The sequence below is a fragment of the Mirounga leonina genome, unplaced genomic scaffold (genome assembly GCF_011800145.1).
Source record: "Mirounga leonina isolate KUSES-001 unplaced genomic scaffold, KU_Mleo_1.0 Mir_173, whole genome shotgun sequence".
Taxonomy (NCBI): domain Eukaryota; kingdom Metazoa; phylum Chordata; class Mammalia; order Carnivora; family Phocidae; genus Mirounga; species Mirounga leonina.
This window is the reverse complement of record NW_023270447.1, coordinates 30,677,866-30,696,448: the sequence shown is the minus strand read 5'-3', so window position 1 is coordinate 30,696,448 and position 18,583 is coordinate 30,677,866. Positions and strand designations below refer to the sequence as shown.

Sequence of the window (18,583 nt, the reverse complement as noted above, 5' to 3'; positions counted from 1 at the left end):
TTCTTTCTTTCTTTCTTTCTTTCTTTCTTTCTTTCTTTCTTTCTTTCTTTCTTTCTTTCTTTCTTTCTTTTTCTTTCATGTGGTGTTCCATGATTCATTGTTTGTGTATAACACCCAGTGCTCCATTCAATATGTGCCCTCTTTAATACCCATCACCAGGCTTAGTTCTTAAGAGCACAGGCTTTATAGTAAGACAGACCTGATATTACACCTAAGCCCTGATCTTCACCAGTTGTAGGACTTTAAGTAAGTACTTACCCTTGCCAGCCAACTAGTTCCTTGGGAGAATGATCCCTAAGGTTGTCCTGGAGGTTAATTGAGATGTTTGCAAAGTGCTTTCCTGTTGCATAGCGTAGAGCAAGTGCTCAATAAATGATAAGTACTGTCATGCACATGAGCTCAGCTGTCACGTTCCTATGCACACAGCCCAGCACACACTACATGCACGTGTCCAAGGATTTCTGGTAGTGGAAGCAGCTATCAGATCCAAAAACCCCAAGAGGGACTCCAGATAACTTCAGGAAACAAGAAGGTACATCACCCAATTCCTTCTCAGAAGGTGCATCCCAAGATCTTAAGGCAGATGTCACCCTTATTTTCTTCAGAGAAATGATGCCTTTCATCCCTTTCCACAGCTGTTCTCTCTCCTTGGAATGCCCTTCCCTTCCTTTCTTCATTTTGCCTGGTCTCACTTGTTCAGAACTTGACTCCTGGGTCAGGCTCCTCAACCCCCACATTCTCACCCAGCTCCATTTCCCAGGGCACCCCATGTGCGCCTCCATCACAGCCCTTCCCACACGGACCTGTCATTAATTATTTCCTTATCATATTCCCAACGTAGACCTTGATCTCCATGAGGGGAGAGACTCTGCCATATTTGACTGATTCTAATTATTTCCCCAAAATCACACCGACTTCATGTTCACATCTCCAACAGGGGGAAACATTATCATGATCCTTCTAAGAGCTATTTTATGATCCTCAGTGATTATTGGCTATTCCCATAAAATACATGTCCGTAAATGTTAAGTGTAGTCCCAAAGAAATTTGTAAAGAGAAAGACAGCTCTCAATACTGGTAACATAGAACATGTGTATGAACTACAAAGGAATTTGATTTAAAATTTTAACTTCTTTCCTACTTGTACACGATGTGTTTCATCGTAATGTCCCACGCTCATATCACAAGATACATTTCCCTCCACTTTTCATTGTCTAAGCCAACCTCTTCCATTCCACTTGGCCTCCTCCTGAGTCACGCACAATTATGAACTGATCATATTTGGCCATGGTAGTTAAAGTCAACACTGCTGGAGAGAAAATTTGAAAAAAATAAAAGAATGAAGCATCTCAACTAAGAAGAAAGGAAAGAAAGAAAATAAGTAAATGTAAGGAACCAGAATAGTCTGATCTTCCCTGGGCTAAATTAGCCCCTAGTCACACATCTGGTGCTCAGGCAGCACAGCGGGTTTTTTGGGGGGTTCCCAAGGTACCACTTAGGGTTCGGCAGCAGGAGACACTTGAGCGCTGCAGAGAGTGGAGGCTGTAATTAGGAAAGGTACCAAGTGTCACATGAGGCTGAAATTTGACTTCTGAAACTCCTAACCAGCTTCTTTAGTTTGGAAGCCTTCTTGGCAGAGGTTTAAATCTCTATCCCACCTCCTTGTAGTTTGCTAAAACCTCGAATTGCTGGAATGCGGGGAGGAGAGATAAAGAAGAGCAAATAGGAAGGGGAAAGGGTATTTTAATTCATTGAATTTTCTGGGTAATTCAGTTTGACAAGTATTTGCTATCTAACTGCCGGGCTCAGAGCCTCGTGAGGTGCAGCAGAGAAAAACTAGCAGCTGCCCTGTGAGTCTTGTCTACAATGAGTGAGTGTGTCTTGTCTATTTTCTGTTGTATTCTTTTCATCTTTTTTTATCAAGTTTTTCTCAAGGTATTTTAGCCCTTATTGGTGCCTTAATAATTACAGAAAGGCTAATATGATCTTTTCTTCCCTCCATGCATCTTCAGTGCCCAGCCCATACCTGGCATGAAGTAGCTACTCAATAAAGCTTGAATGAATTGAATTACATCATGTATGCAGGATAAAAGATTGCACAGGATCCGTTTCCATTCCAAGACATGTTCTAAAACTTTGCTTCTTTGACAGAATCCATTCTATAAACCTATTTGCTGGGCTACAGATCTGTTTCTTAAGTTTTGAGGGAGAAGAGACAATGTTTAGTAGTATCATCTTAATAAATACTAAATTCTTTTGGCATGTACTAAATAGGGGTTTATTTCAGCTAGTTCCATTCACTGTTTATACCTTTTATGTGCTTTCTGCAGCAACATAATTTTACTTTTTTTCTAGCTTGAGCTATCCTTGACATATAACATTGCATAAGTTTCAGATGTATAATGTGATGATTTGATACATGTATGTGTTGTGACATGATTCCCACAATAAGGTTAGTTAACACATCCATCACTTCACATAATGACAACGTGTGTATGTGTGTGTAGTGAGTACATTTAAGATCTACTTTCTTAGCAACTTTCACGTTTATAATACAGTATTGTTAACTGTGGTCGCCATGCTGAATATTAGATCCCCAGAAGGTATTCATCTACTAACTGGAAGTTTGTACACTTTGACGGACATCTCCCCATTTCTCCTGCCCCTCAGTCCTTGGCAACCACCATTCTCCTCTCTGTTTCTATGAGTCCGGCTTTTTTTTTAGATGCCACATGCAGCAACCTAATTTTAGAAGTGTCCCATCATAGTGCCCACAGATCAATGAGTAGGATCTTGGCCATTTGTTATCCATTCATGATTTGGACATTGGTCAGTCTGCTCTGGGTACTCTCTGAGCCTGCAAAATTTAATAACTAGCTACCACAGCCACACACCCTTCAGCTCGAAAATTGTTCCAGACCTAGTTTCCACCACTGACTTGGATTCTTGATGCTCGGGCCTCCTCTCTCATCAGCAACCTCCTGCGTGACTGAAGGCCAGGCCTCTCCCCTCTTATTATGGGTAATATGGACTTGTCCACCATCCCCTGATAAGATAAGCAAGGAGCTTTAGGAAAGTCATCTGGAAAGCTGCCTGTCGGTCAGAGGCAGAGCTGAAGCCCTAGCTGGGCCATGGAGAAGAGTGGCTGAGCCAGGCCAGGCCCTACGTACTGGTCGATGGAGCCCTGGAGCAGAAGCAGAGCAGCTTCGCCCAACATGGCAGACCAGACATGGACCCATATCAGAAATCTGCTCTCCAGCCCCAAAGAGGCTCTTAGAAGGAGGGTAGGCATACTCTTTCTTTGGTTGCTGAAGGAGGACTGAATTGGGATGAAAACAGACACAGAATCCATGTTAGGTGACTTAAAGCAGGGCTGTTTGCAGAAAGACATTTTTGAAGGCTGCTAAGGAGGACGCAGCTGGAATCAAGAGTAGACAAAGAAGACTGTGGAGTGACAGCCAGTTTCCCTATGAAATTGGTAGCTTGAAGCTAAAGGCCCCCCAGGAGAGCTCTTTTAGGAGCTGGACAGTCATCTGCCTCTTGTGGTCAACTTTGCCTGTCCTGGCTCCTTCCAATGCTCCTGGCCAGCCTGCAGAGAGGGAGGTCCTTCTGCCAACAGCCACAGCCACCTGGTAGGCTACATGCATCGTTCAGACAAATAAAACCACCAAGTATGGTCTGAAAATAGGGAATGGGATCAAGAATGTTTGAGTATATTGCCTCTGGACCTGGCTTGGCTTGGCTTCTGCAGATTCTTAGAGGTATGTCCTAAGAGTCCTTCTAAAAGCCTTGATTTGTTCTGCAAGTGCCCAGCTAAGATTAAGTCTGCCCATGGAGCTGAGAGCTGATCCTCACAGCCTTGGTGGGTGGTGGACATTGGTCAGTCTGATGTAGACAGATGTGGATTCAGATCCTGACTCTACCACCTGCGTGACCTTGGACAAGTTATTTAATCTTTCTGAGACCCAGTTTTTGAATCTGGGGATAATAATACCCCTTCTAGGTAACTGGATGATAGACATTAAGGAAGGCACATGAGGTAATGAGCACTGGGTGGTATATAAGACTGATGAATCACTGACCTTACCTCTGAAACTAATAATACACTCTATGTTAATTAATTGAATTTAAATTTAAAAAGAATATCCCTTATATAATGATATTGTAGGGACTGAATGATAAAAAAGTTCTAGGGGCGCCTGGGTGGCTCAGCTGGTTAAGCAGCTGCCTTCGGCTCAGGTCATGATCCCAGGGTCCTGGGATCGAGCCCCGCGTCGGGCTCCCTGCTCCGCGGGAAGTCTGCTTCTCCCTCTCCTTCTGCCTGCCTCTCTGCCTACTTGGTCTCTCTCTCTCTCTCTCTATGTCAAATAAATAAATAAAATCTTTAAAATAAAAAAAAGTTCTAATGGTGAATGGCATATAGTAGGTGCTCAAAAAATGGTAACTATACCTGGCACTTTGTTGATGGGTTGTTGAGTGCTGATGCAGATTCTGAAAAATGATCTCTCAGTCAGTGTAATAAGAGTAATCAAAATTCTTAGGCTCCTTTTCTAAGTCTCTATAGCAGGATAAGTCAGTCATTATTACATTGAGGTTTCACGTTCAGGAAGAAACTTTTTCTTGAAACCGTTTTCTCTGGAACCTCTTTATTGTGTTGACTTACTCCCAACAAAACTTTCCAGCTGCTGTCTATGATCTGAATACCCAGTGAAATAAGGATTCTATACAAAAAGCTGAGAACAGTCTTCTACTCAGATATCCACAGCTTTCCAGTGTTCTGTACTCATCACTTTGCATACCAATCATGTCTGTTTTTAGATCTGTCTTCTCACGTTTTCCCCTTATTTCATTCTGTTAAGAAATATGTTCTACACATCCCAGTTGAGTAGGGCCATACCACAGGAATTCTGCTTATCGAAATGGGATTGATTTGGCTTTCTCAGACAGAATATTGTCCCTACCCACTCCCCCCACCACACACCAAATCCATGTAGGTGCTTTTCTTTCAGATTTTGTGATTAATTATGAAGCTTTAGCAATACAATTCTGCAGGCTAATATAAACTGTCATTACTCCGTCACAGATGACTACAGATTTTACTCCAGTTACCACAGGTCTTTAAATTATTACTATTGGGGCGCCTGGGTGGCTCCGTCATTAAGCGTCTGCCTTCGGCTCAGGTCATGATCCCAGGGTCCTGGGATCAGCCCCGCATCGGGCTCCCTGCTCCGCGGGAAGCCTGTGTCTCCCTCTCCCACTCCCCCTGCTTGTGTTCCCTCTCTTGCTGTGTCTCTCTCTGTCAAATAAATAAATATTAAAAAAAAATAAAAATAAAAAAATAAATTATTACTATTTTTAAAAAATATTTTATTATTTGACAGAGAGAGACACAGCGAAAGAGGGAACACAAGCAGGGGGAGTGGGAGAGGGAGACGCAGGCTTCCCACCAAGCAGGGAGCCCGACATGGGGCTCAATCCCAGGACCCTGGGATCACGACCTGAGCCGAAGGCAGACGCTTAACGACTGAGCCACCCAGGAGCCCTAAATTATTACTATTTTAATGCAATATCCAATTTTTGTTGGAGAAAAACAAAGTTACTGTGAAGAGGATGACAATCAATCAGGTAGAGGGAAATCTCTAAACATATAAAAGAGAAAATTTGCAGGGCCAGTTATCTGCATGTTGGGGGTTCTCCAGCCGCAGATGACAAAAGCCATTGGTGGAGAATGTGCTTAATTGAAATCCCTTGCATGAAACCAAGGAGGGGTAAATAATTCAGGAAGCCAGCTTGATGCTCTGAGAATGACACTTATGGGATATATAAAACTGAGACAATACGAATAACAGAACGCACTTATTTCCTCCTCAAACTTAAGCAGAGAAAAAGTGGGAGATAGACCTACACTTAATGAAAGGTGCAATCTGGAAAGAGATATTGAAATGGTGTTCTCCCTTCGAGTCCATTTAGAGACATTTTGTAAACCTAACATTCCTACCTAGCAGAGCGAGGAATGCAGAAAGCCCTGTCTCCATGGAGAAGATTTGGACAGCCTGTTGCAGCCTGAAAAGCAGAGCCCAAAGGAAACAAAACCAAAACCTCGTGTCTGCCATTAAAAATGCACTTTCTCCTCACATGGCACTGCCTCCCCTCCCCCGACTATAATTTCCTTTCCTAACACAGGTATATTTTGTACGATTTTGAAAGCTGTTCCAACACTGGTTATTCAAATTAAAACATGCGTTGTGAGTGAACTGGGCGATGTGATAAGCATTTCATTTTGAAGTTACCAGTTGACCTCCCCAGCCCTCTGACATTAAATGACCTGAAACAGATTATGCAGACCACGTCCTCAGTGAGTCCTTTCCCTCAGAATAAGAAAAGAGTTTTGTTAAGATTGCCAGACAGAGGGGCGCCTGGGTGGCTCAGTTGGTTAAGCGGCTGCCTTCAGCTCAGGTCATGATCCTGGGGTCCTGGGAATCGAGCCCTTTGAAGGGGATCCCTGCTCAGCGAGGGATGTTGCCCCTCTCCCTCAGCCCCTCCCCCCTGCTCATGTGCTCTCTCGCGCACTCTCTCTCTCTCTCTCTCAAATAAGTAAAATCTTAAAAAAAAAAAAAAGATTGCCAGACAGATAACAGTCACTGAAAAGATGAAGTTGCCCATCTAATCACTGCATTTCAGAGCTGGGAGCAACCTCAGACAGCACGATTCCGTCTGCCCCAGGAAGCTTGCTTCTGACCTGTGAGCTGTAAATGAACTTTCATTCCTAGAGCTTCCATCACCCTCCGCTGATGGTACCCCGGCAGCATCGCCACTTCTGCTATGTGTTGCATTTTGAAGTTAACAGCCCCGGTTCTTGCAGTTCAAAACCTTTTTCCTTAAAAAGGAAAAAAAAAAAAGAAAAAGAAAAATTATCGCTACTTGAGTTCCAAAACACGGTTTGGAAACCCAAAAGCTGAGAATGCCTCGGTGAAGCTAAGGTTTCTCAGCTTTAGCACTACTGACATTCAGACGGGATAGTTCTCTGTTGTGAGGGGGCTGTCCTGTGCACTGCAGGATATTTTGCAGCCTCCTTGTCCAGCAGTGTCTCCCCTGCCTGTTGTGACAACCAAAAATGTCTCCCAGCGTTGCCTAATGTTGGGGTGGGGGAAGGTGGGAGAGACAGAATTTCTTCTGGTTGAGAACCATTAATGTATATGGTTTGTGTAAAAATAAAATAAGTAAAATGTTTGATGACTTAAAAGTCAGTTCTCTTACCATACACACAACCTCTCCAGCACTGAATGTTACCATTTGGCAAAACTCTTAGCCAACTAAGTGGCGATTGTTGTAATAACACCTAGTCACAATGCTCTCCAAGGTCTGTGTGCCATATTATCTGCTAGGAGAATGGAGAGACGAATCCCATGCTAGTCCTGGAGTTGTACAAGTGGGATGTTACAGAAAATAAAGCAGTCTGGGTTCACTGTTGTGATCCTGATGCAGAAGTAAACGGGCTTCAGCAGATCCGTGCAGTCCAGAGCTGAGTTGGGTATGTGGCTATCGTCTTCCTTCCTCATGGTCCATGCTCATCACCCAAACACTTAGCAGTTGGAATCTACCCAGCATGTGGTAGTTACTCAACAAATACTTGTTGAATGTTTTTATGAATGGTGTTTCACCTGTTGCAGTTGGCTTTTGCCTTGGACAATCACGTAATTTAGTCTGTGCTAGAATAAATAATAGCTTTGTTCAAATCAGTCAGAGGATAGAATATCTCCTGGAAAGTCTCAAAGTCTCTTGTATTCCTTATTGCACAATCCCCAAGTTAAAAAAAGAAGAAGTGTCTCTGTGTGTGTGTGTGTGTGTCCAAAGTACAGAAGCAATCAAATATCTATAAGATATACTCCCTCAGACCTATGTAGTTGCAGAGAGAGAGAAAAAGGAGGACTGCACTTTACGCCAGGCTCTGTGCTGTGTGTTAAATATATACCATCTCCTTAGGCCTTGCAGCAATCCTGTTGTGTAGGTGCTAAGAACAGGGGGAAGTAAGTTGCTACAGGGGGAAGCAGAAATTCAAACCAAGCCCCAGTGGAGTTTTAAGCTGTCTGAGCCTAGTCTGAAGCCTCCCCTGACTCACTTGTGTGCCAGGCCTTGAGTGCTTATTGAACAGAGAGCCCTGCCCACCACTGCCCTGTATGTCCAACATTGCTGACAACCAAGCAGCCTCTTCAGCATTGAAGGTTGGGCTTCATCACCCCCACCATGGTGGGAGTCTCTAGAGATGGCACCTGGGCCCAACCAGACCAGACCTACAGACCTGGCTCCTGTTAGCACTTCTAGATTCAGATGCTGTACTGCTTCCCGTAACAGGGGGGTACGGCCTCTTAGTGGCTGCCCAAGGGGCTAAACAGCACAACCAAGAATTAGAGGGTACTTAACTCCTCAGAGGTAAAACTTGGACCAGTGGAAGAAGGAAATGAGGAGCGCCTGGGTGCCTCAGTAGGTTAAGCAACTGCCTTCAGCTCAGGTTGTGATCCCAGGGTCCTGCTCAGCAGGGAGTCAGCTTCTCACTCCACTCCTTTCCCTCACTCTGCCCTCTGCCCTCTGCCCTTCCCCCTCCCCTTCCTTCTCCCCGCCCCCACACCGTGCTCACATGCTCTCTCTCAAATAAATAAAAAGAAAGAAAGAAAGAGAAAAAGAGAAAGAAAGAAAGAAAGAAAGAGAAAAAAAGAAAGAAAGAAAGAAAAGAAAAGAAAGAAAGAAAGAAAAGAAAAGAAAGAAAGAAAAGAAAGAAAGAAAGAAAGAAAGAAAGAAAGAAAGAAAGAAAGAAAGAAAGAAAGAAAGAAAGAAAGAAAGAAAGAAAGAAAAGAAAAGAAAAGAAAAGAAAGACAGGAAACTGAAAGGAACCAGCATATAAATACCTCTCCTGTCCCCCTCTCCTGTCAGACTCTTCTGAGATGTAAAGGGTCCATTTAGCCTTTCTAGAGACCAAGCTACCAGCTCTATTTTCTTGTGAAGCTGCGGCCAGTCCAGGAATGTACTACCTTACATCTGTTTTCCTTTTTTCTTTGCCTTTTCTTTTTTTCCTTTTTTCTTTGCCTTTTCTTTTTACCTCACACTTACTGCCCTGGGTTTACATACACACACACCCTCCAATAAAGTGTTAGCCTATGTTTTGCCTTAGGCTCTGTTTTCTAGGGATCCCAAGCTAAAACATAAACTTATGCTCTCTTATTTATAAAATGACAATGTTGCCACCCATATCTGAAAAGTCCAAGAAAAAATAAAAACAAAATCCCTCTTTAGTACATTACTCCTTACTGAGGATAGCTAATAAATATTTTGAAAGAACAAGCCAGCCATAATATGTATGGATATAAGAAACAGTGCATCAAGATGGCACTAAATGTGCCTTCATGGTCTCCTTGTATCTGCCCTAACCACCAGCTGCTTTTCTTATCTTGCTTTTAGATAAAAGGGGCTGGGTTAACACTCATTTGAGTAGAAGGACTGTATCTGTCTTACTGTGATGGTGTCTGTAGGATGGAAAGTGTCAGTCATCCTGAATTCAAGTCCTAGCTCTGCTTATAGCTGTTTGACCTAAGAAAGTTATAACATCTCTAGGTAGATATTTCCTCGCCTGTAAAATAGAAAGAAAACTCTCTGCCTCACCTTTCCCATGGGCTGTTGCCACATGGTGAAAGCACTCTGAAGCACCATTCTGATGTGCTTTAACCTTAAGAGGAGGGAAGGAAATAACTTTCTAATTTAGGCTTCCAAAATTTCCCTCACTAAGACTGATGAAACGCTTCAGTAGGAGAATATAAAGGGGTAAATCCCTTAAATCTTCTTCAATATCTTCAAGATAATAATTAAGGTTAAAAGCTAAAGAATTGAGACCTCACCAAGATGGAATAAAAGAGACTGGAATTTCCCTCCCACGTGAAACAAACAGACAAAAGGAAAAGAAAAAAAATGTATATTAAAAAAAAAAAAAAAAAAAAAAACAGTTTTCAAGATACCTTACATCAAGCAATGAGGTGATTCCTTGAGAGACAGGAAACACACGTGGTGAGTCCGAAGATTGTTTTTACTGCTGGAGACTTCCCAGAGCCCGGGGAGGAAGAAGGAAGCCTTGTGGCGACTGCGGGACCCCATGGGTTGGACAGACAGAGCTGTGAGTCTAAGAGACCAAGGTGACCAGAGGTCAGAGGACAGAGTACCAGAGATGTGAGCAACACGGAGAGAGCACTCTGGAGATCTGCCGAGGGTTCTCCTCATCCAGCTAGGTGCTGAGCAGTGCATGCATCTGAGCGAACTACCTGAAGCTGAGAGAAAACCACCCAGAAGGATTAACTGGTGCTACACCAGGCTTGGAATAGTGCCTTTTTCTACCAACCAGACTGGAAAAGCTCTTAATTCACAAGGTACTTGGTAGAGAACTTAGAAGAGTCTTGCCTCCACAGTGGGGAATAATTGGTCGTACACTAAACACTGATCTGGGCCAAACCAACAGATCTTTTTTTTTTTTTTTCAAGTTTTTATTTAAATTCCAGTTAGTTAACATACAGTGCAACACCAGTGTTAGGTGTAGAATTTAGTGATTCCTCACTCACATACATCACCTGGTGCTCTTCCCAACAAGTTCCCTCCTTAACACAAGTGCTCTCATGCACCACCCCCCACCCCCTCCCCTACAGTAACCATCAGTTTGTTCTCTATAATTAAGAGTCTGTTTCTTAGTTTGCCTTTCTTTTTTTCCCCCTAGGTTCATTTATTTTGTTTCTTAAATTCCACAGATGAGTGAAATCATATGGTATATGTCTTTCTCTGACTTTTTTCACTCAGCAAAATACACTCTAGCTCCAGACACATTATTGCAAATGGCAAGACTTCATTCTTTTTTATGGCTGAGTAATACTCCATTATATATGTGTGTGTGCGTGAGAGAGAGAGAGATGTATATATATCTCACATCTTTTTTAAAGATTTTATTTATATATTTGAGAGAGAGAGCACAAGCAGGGGGAGGAGCAAAGGGAGAGAGAAGCAGACTCCCCACTAAGCAGGGAGCCTGACGTGGGGCTCAATCCCAGGACCCTGGGACCATGACCTGAACCGAAGGCAGACTCTTAACTGACTGAGCCACCCAGGCACCCCAATACCACATCTTCTTTATCAATTTCTTAGTCAATAGACTTTTTATAATTTAGCTATTGTTGATAATGCTCCTATAAACATTGGAGTGCATGTACCTCTTCAAATCAGTATTCTTGTATCCTTTGGGTGAATACCTAGTAGTGCAATTGCTGGATCACAGGGTATAGCTCTATTTTTAACTTTTTGAGGAACCTCCATACTGTTCTCCAGAGTGGCTGTACCAGTTTGCATTCCCACCAACAGTGTAGGAGGGTTCCCCTTTCTCTACATCCTCACCAATACCTGTTAAAAGTTTCCTGTGTTGTTAATTTTAGCCATTCTGACTGGTTCGAGGTAATATCTCATTGTAGTTTTGATTTCTATTTCCCTGAGGATGAGTGATGATGAGCATCTTTTAGTGTGTCTGTTAGCCATCCGGATGGCTTTGGATAGTCTTTGGAAAAATGTCTATTCATGTCTTCTGCTTCTGGATTATTTTTTGGGTATTGAGTTCGGTAAGTTTTTTATATATTTTGGATACTAATCCTTTATCAGATATGTCATTTGCAAATTTCTTCTTCCATTGTGTAGGTTGCCTTTTAGTTTTGTTGATTGCTTCCCTTACTGTGCAGAAGCTTTTTATTTTGATGAAGTCCTGATAGTTCATTTTTGCTTTTGTTTTCCTTGCCTCAGGAGACATATCTGGAAAGAAGTTACTACAGTTGATGTCCAAGTGGTTACTGCCTGTGTTCCTCTAGGATTTTAATGGTTTCCTATCTCACATTGAGGTTTTTCATTCATTTTGAATTTATTTTTGTGTGTGGTATAAGAAAGTGGTCCAGTTTCATTCTTCTGCATGTCGCTGTCCAGTTTCCCAACACCATTTGTTGAAGAGACTGTCTTTGTTCCATTAGATATTCTTTCTTACTTTGTTGAAGATTAATTGCCCATATAGTTGTGGGTTCATTTCTGGGTTTCCTATTCTGTTCCATTGATCTATGTGTCTGTTTTTCTGCCAGTACCATACTGTCTTGATCACTACAGCTTTGTAATATAACTTGAAGTCCAGAATTGTGATGGCTCCAGGTTTGCTTTGCTTTTTCAGGATTGCTTTGGCTATTTGGGATCTTTTGTCCTTCCATACAAATTTTAGGCTTGTTCTAGCTATGAAAAATGCTGATATTTTGATAGGGATTGCATTAAATGTGTAGATTGCTTTGGGCAATATAGACATTTTAACAATATTTGTTCTTCCAATCCATGAGCATGGAATATTTTTCCATTTCCTTGTGTCATCTTTAATTTCTTTCATCAGTGCATTATAATTTTCAGAGTAGAGATCTTTTACCTCTTTGGTTAGGTTTATTCCTAGGTATCTTATGGCTTTTGATGCAATTATAAATGGGATCGATTCCTTGATTTCTCTTTCTGCTGCTTCATTATTGGTGTATAGAAATGCAACAGATTTCTGTACATTGATTTTGTATCCTGCGACTTTACTGAATTTGTTTATCAGTTCTAGTAATTTTTTGGTCAGCCCAACAAGGTTTAAAATCAAAATCTGAAATAAATAAATAAATAAATAAATAAATAAATAAATAATAAAATCAAATCAAAATCTGAAAGGATCAAGTTGTTTCCAAGTAACTAAATTGCATTCCAGAACAAAGCTCAAGAATATTTATAGGAATACAAAAATAACTAACACCCAACACAGTCAAAATGATGATGCCTGGCATCCAGTAAAAACTACCAAACGTGCAAAGAAACACCAGATGTTAGAATTTGCAAAGGATGTTAAAAGTTATAATTGTATTTCAGATATTCAAAACCTTAAATAGAGACATAGACTTTTTTAAAGATTCAAATCAAATGTCTAGAGATGAAAACTATAATGCCTGAACTGAAAGATATCCAGGCTGAGATTAACAGTGTATCCAAACAGTAGAATACTACTCAGCAATGAAAGTGGATGAAAGATGGCTACAACATTGATGAATCTCAGAATAACTGAGCTGAGTGAAAGAATCCAGACAAAAAAGATTGCATGCTGTATAAATCAGCATTTTTATATGAAATTCTAGAGTATGCAAAATAATCTATAGTTAGAGAAATGTAGGATCAGTGAGTACCAGGTAGGGAGGGGGGCAGGAGGACAGAATTCATCCCCAAGGGGCACAAGGACACTTTTGAGGGTGATAGTTATGTTCACTATTTTGATTTTCATGATGGTTTCACAGGTATACAGACATAGATGTCAAAACTTACCATTTGTACACTTTAAATATATACAGTTTATTATATGTTGATTATAATTCAGCAAAGCTTTAGTTTTTAAAAACTAGAGATAGGCATGTATTTTTTAAAAAAAAACACTGCACAACTTGGGACATAGAGGATTTATAAATATAACCACATTTTTTAATATTTAAATTTTTGTAAATTTTAAAGAATGGTAAAATGTTTAAATCTGTAATTTTTTTACATCTAAGTCTATAGTGTCTACCGACTACCTCTGTTGTATAGTATCTGTAGTATCTAATACAGTAACTAAAATTTGGTTTGGGAGCTCTTTCTTTTTTTAACAGTACATTGGAAAATTTCCCCCCCTGTTGTTCAGAACTACGTATTTTCATGGTTCTTTTTAATTAAAAACAAAAACCCTAAGAGCCAGAAGGCACAAGGTAAATTTCAGTTCTCATTTTTTCCAAAGCGTACTTTACAAATTAAGAAAATTCTACACATTTTTCTTAACTATAAGTGAGTGACTGTACACTTACTCCCCAATATCCTTCTCTGTTTGATACGTGGTCTAGGCCAAAAAACTCTCTGAGGGTCTGCTTAAGACTCAGGGGCTTTCATTCCTGTTGACCTGCTTCCTTAGAGATACTGTGTGATGCATGCTCATTATAGCTGGGAGTGAACTAATTTATGTCTTCTCTTGTTCCCAACTCGTCTGTCCTGACTTTGCCCAGTTTGACGCTGACCGAGACGAGGATGAGGTGTTCTATGACATCAGTGAGGCAGTTGACAGCAAGTTATTTCCAAACAAAGAAGCTGCAGCAGGTAAGTGTCTGTGTCCTTCGGGCCCCAGTCCCGCCTGACCACCTGCCAAGTGTCTGGAGTCTTATAGTAATGTCAGAGCACAACAATCTGCTGTAAGGTTTTAAGGATGACGCTGTACTCAGAGCTTTACACTTCCTGGGACTCTCCGTCTGGCCCTTATAGGTAATGCTTTTCCTCCAGTCATTGTCCTTGTAAATTAGCAGGCAGTCCCAATGTAACATAGGACCTATGTGACTATAATTGAAAAAAACGAATCTAGCCCATTCGTTGTGCAACAATTAAAAGTTACAGTTCCTCCAGGACTCCTTAACTCATACTTGTCTCTGCCTTGCCCCCTTGGGAAAAGCCTCCCCTTCTGTCCGATAGCTACTCTTATCCCAACCCACAGCTCCCATTTTGGCTCTGCGCCTTCCCTTCCTAAGCACTCACCCCTAGAGGTTTGACGTTGTGATAGTGTGGGGCTATCCCACACCCTTCTGTAGGCAGTACTCACAGTGCTGTCCTTGACCCTTTCCTCACTCTCTTTGACTCTCTGACTCTGGTCAACTCATTGTCCCTCATGGTCTCAACTATCAGTTCCATGTGGGTGACTCTCAAATCTTCGTCCCAGTCCTGACCTTCCTTCTCAGTAATGACCTCAGTGGGTAAAGACCAAAAAAGTTCTGAGCTATAAAGAAAAAGCCTAAACACTTAAAATGTTTAACCATATTTGATTTGAAGGACCCTAAGAAAGAATGCACCCTAAGAGAGGCAGAATGAAAAGAAAGGCAAGGATGTAGTCTTTCTGGGCAGCCCCACGGAGCACAGATAACAGTGTAAACTCACCTGCCTGGCTTTCCAGTGATAGTTAGAGTCAGAGGGCCTACTGCGGGGAAAGATGGAATACTGAGAAGCATGTACGATCATATAAACCTGGGTGCCGCTGCTCTGGACAAATGCTATGACACATGTTCTTTGTAAGTCAGTCTTTCATTTAGAACATTTACTTAGACCTCTAATAACAAATGTCTAACTGCTAGGTGTCCTCAGTTTGCTAAGACAGTGGAGTGGAGGAGCTGATTTAAGCTGCCCCTTGTTTTTTTTTTTTTAATTTATTTTTAAAATTTTAATTCCAGTATAGTTAACATACAGTGTGATATTAGTATCAGTGTACAATAGAGGGATTCAGTAATTCTGTACATTACTCGGAACTCATCATGATAAGTGTGCTCTTAATCCCCTTCACCTCTTTCACCCATCCCCCCACCCATCTCCCCTCTGGGAACCGTCAGTTTGTTCTCTATGCTTAGGAGTCTGTTTCTTGGTTTGTCTCTTTTTCTCCTTTGTTCATTTGTTTTGTTTCTTAAATTCCACATGTGAGTGAAATTGTGTGGCATTTGTCTTTCTCTAACTGACTTATTTCACTTAGCATTATAGTCTCTAGATCCATCCATGTTGCTGCAAAGGGCAAGATTTCATTCTTTTTTTATGGCTGAGTAATACTGCATTGTACATATATACCACATCTTTATCCATTCATCTGTCGATGGACACCTGGGCTGCTTCCCTAACTTGGCTATTATACATAATGCAGCAATAAACATAGGGGTGCGTATACCTTTTCAAATTAGTGGTTCTGTATTCTTGGAGTAAATACCCAGTAGTGGATGATATGGTAGCTCTATTTTTAATTTTTTGAGGACCCTCCATGCTGTTTTCCACAGTGGCTGCAGCAGTTTGCATTCCCACCAACAGTGCACGAGGGCTCCTTTTTCTCCACGTCTTCTAAGCTGCCGTCTTTAGAACACTTGACACTGTACTTTGTGGCTCTCTCGTGGCCCTTCTCCAAGGTGGCCTCATCCTGCGGTGGCGTGGCTGTGTTAGCTTCTGTGCTAGTCGGTAAACATTGTATCATCTTCCCTCTTAAATTTAGGGAGCAACCTGAAAAGAATCTTTCTGAAGACCATTCTACATCTGAAACGGGTGACGCTGAGTGTTCCCTGGGGGATTCTATTTCAGCTCTGTATCTATAGAAAGAATATTTTTAAATCAGAAAGAAATTGAGAAATTCAAAATAGAGAGAAGTGAAAGCCATACTATCACTTTTACAAAATGCCCCAATTTTGCTGTCCCTTTTGAGTAACGAGATCATTGCAGGTGTTTTATGCATTAAATTGTTCAATGAAAGAAGGCAAAAATGTGTACATATATCTATATCTACCTCCTTCTTCTATACGTCAAACTTAGACTATTATTAAAGGTCCCATTTTCAGCAAACCAAGCAACCAATGCTGAAAGAACACGAAAGCTATTCAGTCACTATCTGAGCCGATAATGATATTCATTGTCTATTGCTTCCTATGATTTATTAGTCCTGTTGCCAAGAGCAACAACGTGTCAAGAAATTCCATCCCTTAATGATACAATAAAATTTCTGTTAAAAGCATTTTATTAGGAAAGCCAACTCTTCTTTGTAAGCATAAGTTTTCTTTAAAGAGGTTTTTTATTCCCCCTTCAACAGAGATCGACCATCGCTGGAGATTGTTTTCTAACAGTCTTGTTCCAGTTTAAATATTAACTGTAATATCTGTTAACCAGGTTGTTTAAGAGCTCTTGAAAATTTGTACTTTTTTAAAACAACTGAAAGAACAGTTTCTAATTAAATAAAATAACTAGGACACAGGAACTAAAAGGGGCTATATGTTTAATAAGCCTTTGTGTTCAGATCACATTGCTCATTCCACATGAATCACTCCAAATATAGCTGAGATGAGGGTATCGTTTGAATCCAAGTACCTATCACCACTTCTACAAGTCAGTGGTGGGTAATATCCATATTATGGAAACAATGAAAGCTAAAGAAAATTGGCATTACCTTTAATGATGCTGTCAATAGCAACCACTCAGAAAGGAGCATCGATTGTCCCAGACTGGAGTGGCACTTCCTGATTCCGCTTCTGGTTCTCCCATTTCCACAGCCACCTGGTGACACGTCTCATCACCTGCCATGCACTGTTACTCATTTTCTCAGAATGTGGAAGAGACGGCAGACTCCTCCAAGTCCCATCCCATAGGGTACTGTAATGAAGGATCATACTCATAAAGCTGTTTGGATCGCTCCTGCTTCAACTTAAGAGTAGGCGGGATATGTCGGGAGCTATGACTTCTGTCTTCGATCTCACTTACTTTCTGTAGGACCTAGCCCAAGTTATTTGACTTCTGCAAAGCTCATTTTCTTCTTTTCTAAAATAAGGGGGTGATATTCTATAAAATACTGGTTCTAAAACTTCCATGATCTTATAATGGAAAAATACACGTTTACTTCTGACATCTTGACTTCCCCACAGCACGTAAGTGCAAACTGATCCCAAAATGGGCTTCAAGACAATCAAATATTTCGGCCCTCAGATACACCTTATAAAATTTCTTATTTGAAAAATAGCAAAAACACAAAGATAGAAAAATTGCACATAGTGGCATTACTTGGTAAAATTATACATAAAATTTAAGTTTCCAAATGACCCCTCTGGTCTCACTTTGTTAAATAGCGTGTGGTGCATTGTCTTCCCCACTCTTTTCTGGCAACCACCTTATTAACAATGGACTTGGCAAGGTCTGCTCTCCCGATATGATGGCATTACCCACAGTTGTGCTCTACACACCTATGGCAACTCCACATTTCATTACTTTTCCAAAATCCTTTGATGGGTCAAATATCTCCACTCCGAAAAATTTTATTGTCCTTTCAAAAGAAGTGTAAAGAAACACAAAAACAAGGTTGTAACTGCTTAGTACTTAGACAGTATGACAATGGACCAGTCCTTAGTTGATTTGTTGAACAGTAGGGGTAATCATGAGTAGAGAAAAAAAAAACAAGAGAAGAGTTGAGAAAAGACTGTGTGAGGACATACCTTGAAACTCTCTTTGGAAGAAAGGATGAAAGCAGCCTCTCTGGCAGAGGTTTATGTCTGAAAAGCATGTGAGATGCTTGACGTTTTTATCGTTCATTAAACATTAGTCATTGTGTCTTCTGACCAAGAATTATTTGGCAAAGACAAGTCTACAGTGAAATGCGGAGTGGTTTGTTTCTTCACAAGGACATATAGCATTTTATGGGCAGCACCGAATTCTGTCTTTCTAGCTGGTTAGGTGATATGTATTTCCCGGGAGGAAAGAGTCATTAAACAAGGATGATAAATCAGTTGTGCTCCAGGAGCCCCATTATGAAAATTACCAGTTTAAGTTTGAGCCTTGAGGATTAATGGGTAAGCAAATTAATGTAACCTGTAGTACCTACAGGGGGAAGCTCTCTATTAATACGTTAAGTTAACCCCATGTTTCTCATCATCAGGGACTAAAGTGACCCAAAGGCTGGAGGAAAAAATTGTCAGGTTTTCACGGAGTTAGCAAACTCTGC

General features: G+C 41.1%; 1 protein-coding gene across 1 annotated transcript in view; it reads left to right on the top strand.

Annotated features, from left to right (window-relative positions):
* The window catches only part of AK5 (adenylate kinase 5), a 239,683-nt gene that overhangs the window by 111,258 nt on the left and 109,842 nt on the right, over positions 1 to 18,583 (top strand). The window contains exon 7 of the mRNA XM_035018241.1: positions 14,097 to 14,187. Within this exon, the coding sequence (XP_034874132.1) occupies positions 14,097 to 14,187 (91 nt within the window). The remainder of the gene's footprint in view (positions 1 to 14,096; positions 14,188 to 18,583) is intronic.